Consider the following 7,499-nt stretch of genomic DNA (forward strand, 5'->3'; position numbering starts at 1 on the left):
ATAATAAATATTCATAAATTAAACTTCAAAATTTAAATTTGCCAATATGCAATTCCACTACGTTCCTCTTCTTAGGATCAATCTTTAACTTTTTTTTAATTTCCGGTTATGTATGCAACATAAAAAATATAATATTTGATTTTTGTTTTTGCTATATCACTTAAACTTTCTTTTTTAATTCTTAAAAGTTTATTTTTATGATTTAAAATTATATATTTATTTTTTTTTTGTTACATTTGTTTTCATTTCAAAAGCAACTCTGTTTAAACAATCTTTCAAATTGAACATACCGCACGAACAAGAGTTTCCCGCTTTTTAAAACAACATGGGAAAGTGAACAGGACGATCATTGGAGATTTTGCAAACTTTAATTCGCTGCTGAAACAACAATTAAAATAAAAAATCTAATAGGATTACATTACTAATAAAGGTTTACCGCATTGTTTGAAGAAATAAATAAGAATATAAACATTATTTAGCGTGAAACGGTCAATAATTATGTAGAGCTCAAGTGGTGATCGCGAGCAGCTGTCAGGCACAGCATATTTAAAAAGAAAAAAAAAAAAAACGAAAGAAATTACTTAGTGTACACAAATAATAAAAAATTGCAATGTTTATACAAGACCTCAGACAGGATTTCTACAATCGACTAGTGGGCAAACGCCTGCTTATAATTGTTAATTATGATATCGATGCTATATGTGCTAGTAAGATTTTGCAGTCCCTCTTCAAATATGACCACATGCTATATTCGGTGGTACCAATAATGGGTTTGGCCGGATTGCAACGCGCTTACAACGAACATCAGGGTGATGTAAAGTACGTGCTGCTAGTGAATTGCGGCGGTTGTGTAGACGTTGTGGAATTGCTCCAACCCGAAGAGGACGTGACGTTTTTTATTTGCGATGCCCATCGGCCGTTGGATGTGTGCAACATTTATAGTGACCGACAGGTGGGCTATATTATATACTATTTTATGGATATATATAAAATATATATAAATATCACTTTTTTATTATAATTTATTACATATTTTTTGAAGGTGTGCATATTAGGTGATCCTGCTCTGGAAGAGAATATACCCACATTCGAATCCATATTTTGTGAATCAGAAGATGAGGACAGTGATAATGACGGCGATGACGATGCAGGCCATGATAGTGGTGCCGGCGGTTCTGATGAAGAAGATAGTGAAAAAGTAGATCGACCACCCGCACAGAAGCTGAGTCGCCTTGAACGTCACGAGCAGCGTATTATAAAGCAACGTCAACGTCGTACATGGGAGAATGAACGTGATCGTATAATGTTCGAATATACACAATACAGCTTTTATGGGCGTTCGACGGCGTTAAACATATTTGAATTAGCTTGGAAGCTATCCAAGGATAATATGGATTTGTTGTGGTGGGCCATTGTGGGTCTCACAGAGCAATTGATTTTGGGCAAAATAGAGAGTAGCGCATATACGCTGGAAATTGAGAATGTTCAGTCGCATGTATCACGTTTAACAAATAAAACAAACGATCAGAGCAATATGAGCGCTTCGAAGATAAATTTTGAAAATGACTTGCATTTAGTGTTGTACCGACACTGGAGTGTGGTGGAGTCAATGCGGTGTGTGGATAAAATTCTTTCGTTTACTAATTTAACTGACATTTTATATTTTTAGTTACTCCATGTATTGTGCGTGCAAATTGCGTTTGTGGACTTTGCGCGGCGAGAAGCGTCTGCATGAGCTGCTGGTCGAAATGGGTTTGCCATTAGTGCAAGCGAGACAAATGTTCAGCGCAATGGATTTGGTGTTGCGTCAGGAGTTTTATAAAATGTTGGAAAAACTGGCGGAAAAATATAACATTCCGGATATAGTATATGGTTCATTCACGCTCAATTATGGCTATCGAAATCGGTATTCGGCGGCCGATTACGTTTATGGCATGCTAGCCATTTTGGAATCAGTGAAAAAGGATAAAACACCAGAAGATTGCTTTTTGGAAGCGTTGGATAGCTTATCGCGCAATCATCGTGACATTATGTTGCAAGGCATAGAAAATGCCAAACTTTTACTGTCGTCCATATTCAAACAAGTACAAAGCAGCTTGGAGGCGCATCAAGTGCTCTCTACAGGCACATTCTTCTACTACATTTTAAATGAAGAAAATACATATTTCTCCTACCCGTACGGTTTGACTTTGCTGGCAAAGTTTATGTTAAACGGTCAGGTCGCGGTATCGCGCAGTCGGCAAGCGCCTGAATTGCCGCTGATCGCCAGTTGTCCGGTGGATTTGGAACGTGGCCTGTGTCTCTTGGTGGGTATACCACCGGTGCGTGAAGATTCGCCGAAAAACTTCTTTGGCAAAGCGTTTGAACAGGCTGCTAGCAAATGTAATGCAGTTATTTTACAGGATTTCTTCGAGACCTCGCTAATACAAATTAGACAAAATGATATGGCGAAATTTTTAGATGCGCTCACTGTGCTTTTGGCTTAGTAAATTTGTCTTTTAAGTTTAGTTCATAAGCAGTTAAGTTAATTAATAATATAGAGACGTTTTATTTATAAGAAATGTAACCAATATTTAACCGTTATATGACCTGATAAGATTGTTAATATTAGATTTCTAGTTATATTTGTAAACAATAGCACAACGATGACTTTGTAATTGGTCAATGCCGCTATACGTATTTATGTTTTATTTAGCATTTCTCGACGCAAAAGCACGCAGAACGCATTGAACCCAAAAAATATGAAATTTTATATGCAAACCATTAAAAAAACGTGCATTAAAATAATAGAAAAATAAAATACTACAAAAGTCCAAATTAACTACAAAGAAAATGAACGAAGTGACGTCTTTTTTTAATTTTTTTTATCAAAAGAAAACTGTCAAAACAGTATTAGTTATTAGTGGCATAAGATAAATACTACTTTATTTGTCAACTCTGTTTCAGTATTTCTACTTCCGCCAACCTATCCTCCGCTCTTCGACAGGCGCTCACGATGCGCGCTGAACCCAAACAAGCCGTTTCGCTATAGAAAACCGCATATTGCCCTGGCGTAAGCGCACGCAATGGCTTGTCCAGAGTTATTGTCACGCCGCCAGTCTCTTTGGCTGAATTTTCAACTACGCAATCAACTAGCGGTTTTGTGTGCTGAAAGCGGAAGCGGCAACGCAACTGCTGACTAGCAACGTCAGCACCAGCGATTAAGGGGTCGTTGCACAGCCAATTTGGTGCACCTGCGTGTATGACATCGCTGTATAACGCGGGATGCTCATGACCGGAAGCCACGTAGATAACATTATTGGCGACATCTTTTTGCGCCACAAAATACGGACGGAGGTAGGAGGCCAAACGACAACGTTGCCCAATGGTCCACGTGTGTATGCCTTCATGCGTGCCCACAATTTTTCCACTGTCTATATCCACAAAATGCCCTGTGCGCGGTTGTATGTACTGTAAGACTACTGCATGAATTTATTCAGCAGTAAAATGTGCTGTAAAGTTTTACCTCTTTAATAAACTGTTTGAAATCGCGATTTCCCACAAAACAAATGCCGGTGCTTTCCTTCTTTTGAGCCAGTCGCTCTAAGCCGCATTCACGCGCTAGTGCTTTGATTTCTTGCTTCAACGCGTCACCCAGCGGGAACATGGTGCGACTGAGCGTGTGTCGCTGTATGCCAGAGAGAAAAAACGTTTGATCCTTGAACGTATCCCGTGGTATGAGCAAATGCACGTCTATGTTTTAGGGAAATTATTTGCTTGAGCACATTTTCAACATAATGAAGTAACGTACATACCACCGTTAGCGTTGTAGTGCTGTAAAAAGTTACCAAAACTTGTTTTTGCATAATGGCCCGTAGCAATGGCATCGCATTGTAGCTGCTCTGTGGCATATTTATAGAATAAGTCGAATTTTATATACTTGTTACAAAGTATATCGGGGTTTGGCGTCAGTCCATTCTGATAATCTTCCAGGAAAGCGCTGTAGATGGCAATTTATTATTTATATTGTTTATTAAAGACGGCAAATGTTAGTGTGGCACATGGTAGTCACACCTGAACACCGAGTTCCAATATTCCTTAACATAATTCACCGTATGCAGTTCAATGTCAAGCTTTTGGCATGTATACTCCGCGTCACGGTAGTCCTGCTCACCACTACAAGCGCCCATTTCATCAAATTCATCCCAATTTTTCATGAAAGCGCCAATCACATTGTAGCCTTTATTTAGTATTTATAAGTCACAGCTTTACTAGCATTCTTGTATATTTAAAACTGTAGCACTAACCTTTTTGCTTGAGTAGCAACGCAGAAATGGCGCTATCGACCCCACCGGATATGCCAATCACAACATTGCGGAACATCCTAAAACAGATAACTCCTCGCGATTTTTCACCTAACAGTTGTTTTTTTTTTGTTTACTAGGCTGACAGTCCACAATGAACAGCTGCTCACCGGTTTGGCAGCTGTCAAGCTAAATTGTAAATTGTGTTTATTTTATAGTGGACGTAAACTGGTGTGTACCAAATATTTGTTGCGCTTTTGAGAGGAATTTGTAAAATGCAAACGGACATAACGCAATGCGGCTTGTGTTTATATCAAGATAAAATAGTAATACCCTTGCGCGATGACGTTAGTAAGACTACGGCGGACATTTTGGCTACCGTGCACAAATTTATGGGATTGTTGGTAAGTTGTAAATTTTGACTGAATGGAAGTGAAGCACATTGTTTAATTTTTAAATATTTCAAGCTTACTAGCAACGATGCTATATGTGTGAATTGCTGGACCAGCGTAGACAATTTTCGCGAATTTTGCTTGCTGATAGCTGAGCGACAGGCGGCGGAGGCGCAGCAAGATACAGCGCTTAAGTGCTCAATCGAAAAGCATGCAACAGAAAATTGCTCTGCGAATGACAGTGTTATGCATAAAGCTACACAAAATACGAATGTTCCCCTAAACCGCAAGGATGAAAGCTTGAAGACAAACGAGAATATAAAAACTAGCCCAAAAGGAAGATTAAAAGTGCAAAGCGAAGAAGAAACACAACTCGAGCAACAACCGGCAATTGTAGAAGTGAGAAATGGTGCCATCACACTGGCGACACTCGCGTTGGAAGAGCAAGCTAACAATGTAAAAAATAGACAGCATTCGCATCTGCAACTCAATAAGACTGATTTGCAAGACACAACACTACAGCAAAACCAAACAGATACAAATACTGAAGCAGACCGCGACACCAACACACTATCTGATACAGAAAGCGTTATAACTACATCGAGCGCACAGAAAAATGGAAGCCCACGGCTTGGCGGTAAGCCGCAGTATTTACTTGCTACTCTTACTTAGCAGATGTACAATATACAATAATGTACCAACTTTTTCGTAGATGCCGAAAGTCAGGCCGCAGAGGACAAATTGATTGCTGAGCACCTGCAGCTGAAATGTGAAGTGTGCGAATTTGAAGCGAAATGCTTTAAAGCACTTAAAGCGCACTACAAGCGACTACATAATAGCAACGGTTATGTAGTTTGCTGTGAGAAGCGTTTTTATAAACGCTGCATGTTGTTAGATCATATAAATGTACATCGTAATCCCACATACTTTTCGTAAGTGGCAAAAATGTCAACATATTGTCTTGAAACTCAGCATTTTTACTTTTTTTTTTTTAAAGCTGCACCGACTGCAACATGAACTTCGCTGACCGTATGTGCCTGCGTAATCATATGCTGCTGAAGCATCCGCAAGCAACAGAGCTGCCGCACGCGTGCGCAATATGCGGTGCGCGTTTTGCTAAAGTCCGGTTTCTAAAGAAACATGCGCGCAGGCATATGAACAACGCGGCACAGGATGCGGAACAGCAGCAGTGCGCGATTTGCGCGAAGAGGTACATGGCAAAACTACTTTATAACGCGGGTCTTAATATTAAATTTCACTTATTAATTTTGCAGCTTTGCGAATGCCGTGCGCCTGCAAGAGCATATGAAGCGTACACACGGCAAAAGCAAGTTATTTGTATGCAAACACTGCGGGCATGAGGTGAGCGGCAAGCAGCGCTATGTGCGTCACTTGGCGCAACACGGCGCGCAGTTTGAGTCCACAAGCGCCAAGCGGCGCGGTCAAGGCGTACAGTGTACCGAGTGCGATAAATGGCTAGTGAACAAATCTACCCTGCGTCTGCATATGATCCGACATACGGACCCTACGAGCGTGTACGCCTGTCCATTGTGTGATACGAAAGAGGCGACGCGTGTAGCACTGAACGAGCACAAGCGTCTGTGCCACGGCATTGAGCAGCAGCCACATGTTTGTCAGGTGTGTGCGCGCAACTTTAGCACAACGCGGCGGTTGCGGGTCAGTATGCTATTACTTTTGAATTTTTTGCCATTTTTCTTTATTTTTTTTAATTTTTTTTTTTAATTTATTTTTTTCAGGAGCATATGGCCACCCACACTGGGGAAGATATCTACACCTGCAACTACTGTGACAAACGTTTTAAGTTCTCTTCCAATTTATACACGCATCGCAAGTGGAAACACCCAACTGAGTGGGCGCAAGATCAGAGCGGCAAGGAGTTAGGTGATAAATATATATTGAAAAAAAAAAAAATAAAATAAATAAATTTCATTCATCCCATTCATTTATTTAAATACCAAATATTTTTCGCTGTTTTTTGGTTTATTTATCTTATCTTTTCTCATCACTTATTGCATTGTTTTTTTTTTATGTTGTTCTTTGTTTTTCAGAGTCACATGTTTGTCAGGTGTGTGCGCGCAACTTCAGCACAAAGCGGGGGTTGCGGGTCAGTATGTTATTACTTTTAAACTTTTTGCCATTTTTCTTAATTTTTTTAATTAATTTATTTTTTTCAATTTCTTTTTTTCAGGAGCACATGACCACTCATACCGGGGAAGATCTCTACACCTGCAACTACTGTGACAAACGTTTTAAAAACAATTCCAGTTTATACACGCACCGCAAGCGGAAACACCCAACTGAGTGGGCGCAAGATACGAGCGGCAAGGAGTTAGGCGATAAACATTGATTAAAAAAATAATAATTTATAGCTCTTGTTACTAAGATATTTTTAATGTTGATTGTAACTTTTTTTAGTGCAAAGGCAGAAAGTTTTCGAAAATAAAAAAAGTTTAAAAACATTAAAATCAATATATGTAAGAATAAATTCGAAATAAATAAATATGTATACAAATGTAAAGCAATAAGTTTCAAAAAAAAATATTGAGACAATTAGCAATTTTTTTTTAAGATTATAGAAATAAATTTAATCTAAAAATAAAATAATATTACGCTCAAGTCTTATTTTTTTATATTGTTTGTAAAATTTGTATAGTGTTTTTGCAACCAAAAGTTTAATATTTTTATTTATCTTATATTTTTTTATTTTTTTTTTATTTTATTATTTTATTTTTATTTCACTTATTTCACTTCTTGCATTGTTTTTTATGTTTTTCTTTGTTTTTGCTTTATTACCTAAAATTAT

The 7,499-nt window shown here is 38.5% G+C and overlaps 3 protein-coding genes across 6 annotated transcripts; 2 read left to right on the forward strand and 1 right to left on the reverse strand.

Moving 5' to 3' along the window:
- The first annotated feature begins 195 nt into the window (after positions 1 to 195).
- On the forward strand, positions 196 to 2,833 carry LOC105231986 (cell division control protein 45 homolog). The gene is made up of 3 exons (XM_011213526.4): positions 196 to 952; positions 1,043 to 1,614; positions 1,670 to 2,833. Exons 1-3 carry the CDS (start codon positions 611 to 613, stop codon positions 2,484 to 2,486), a joined length of 1,731 nt encoding a protein of 576 aa, XP_011211828.1. The 5' UTR covers positions 196 to 610; the 3' UTR covers positions 2,487 to 2,833.
- Positions 2,834 to 2,847: 14 nt separating this feature from the next.
- LOC105231985 (mitochondrial tRNA-specific 2-thiouridylase 1) lies at positions 2,848 to 4,437 on the reverse strand. The gene is made up of 5 exons (XM_011213525.4): positions 4,287 to 4,437; positions 4,054 to 4,219; positions 3,795 to 3,979; positions 3,506 to 3,732; positions 2,848 to 3,450 (listed from the first exon to the last, which is right to left on the reverse strand). The coding sequence occupies exons 1-5, from the start codon at positions 4,360 to 4,362 to the stop codon at positions 2,932 to 2,934; spliced, it is 1,173 nt and encodes a 390-aa protein (XP_011211827.2). The 5' UTR covers positions 4,363 to 4,437; the 3' UTR covers positions 2,848 to 2,931.
- Positions 4,438 to 4,552: 115 nt separating this feature from the next.
- On the forward strand, positions 4,553 to 7,305 carry LOC105231984 (gastrula zinc finger protein XlCGF26.1). Of its 4 annotated transcripts, none has more exons than XM_011213520.4 (8): positions 4,553 to 4,687; positions 4,751 to 5,312; positions 5,388 to 5,607; positions 5,673 to 5,885; positions 5,950 to 6,352; positions 6,433 to 6,577; positions 6,745 to 6,800; positions 6,885 to 7,305. In XM_011213520.4, the coding sequence occupies exons 1-8, from the start codon at positions 4,559 to 4,561 to the stop codon at positions 7,041 to 7,043; spliced, it is 1,887 nt and encodes a 628-aa protein (XP_011211822.2). In that variant the 5' UTR covers positions 4,553 to 4,558; the 3' UTR covers positions 7,044 to 7,305. The 4 variants fall into 4 exon arrangements, with proteins under 4 accessions (XP_011211822.2, XP_011211823.2, XP_011211824.2 ...); XM_011213521.4 differs by having other exon boundaries at positions 6,745 to 6,761; XM_011213522.4 differs by having other exon boundaries at positions 6,433 to 6,572.
- The last annotated feature ends 194 nt before the right edge of the window (positions 7,306 to 7,499 follow it).

This window comes from Bactrocera dorsalis, chromosome 4, assembly GCF_023373825.1.
Source record: "Bactrocera dorsalis isolate Fly_Bdor chromosome 4, ASM2337382v1, whole genome shotgun sequence".
Lineage (NCBI taxonomy): Eukaryota > Metazoa > Arthropoda > Insecta > Diptera > Tephritidae > Bactrocera > Bactrocera dorsalis.

Coding starts and splice junctions, on each gene's coding strand:
- LOC105231986 (XM_011213526.4), top strand. CDS start 611: ATGTTTATACAAGACCTCAGACAGGATTTCTACAATCGACTAGTGGGC. Junction 953..1,042: donor ACATTTATAGTGACCGACAG/GTGGGCTATATT, acceptor TATTTTTTGAAG/GTGTGCATATTAGGTGATCC. Junction 1,615..1,669: donor AGTGTGGTGGAGTCAATGCG/GTGTGTGGATAA, acceptor TTATATTTTTAG/TTACTCCATGTATTGTGCGT.
- LOC105231985 (XM_011213525.4), bottom strand. CDS start 4,362: ATGTTCCGCAATGTTGTGATTGGCATATCCGGTGGGGTCGATAGCGCC. Junction 4,220..4,286: donor GTTGCTACTCAAGCAAAAAG/GTTAGTGCTACA, acceptor TACTAAATAAAG/GCTACAATGTGATTGGCGCT. Junction 3,451..3,505: donor TCAAACAGTTTATTAAAGAG/GTAAAACTTTAC, acceptor GTAGTCTTACAG/TACATACAACCGCGCACAGG.
- LOC105231984 (XM_011213520.4), top strand. CDS start 4,559: ATGCAAACGGACATAACGCAATGCGGCTTGTGTTTATATCAAGATAAA. Junction 6,353..6,432: donor GCACAACGCGGCGGTTGCGG/GTCAGTATGCTA, acceptor TATTTTTTTCAG/GAGCATATGGCCACCCACAC. Junction 6,578..6,744: donor TCAGAGCGGCAAGGAGTTAG/GTGATAAATATA, acceptor TTTGTTTTTCAG/AGTCACATGTTTGTCAGGTG.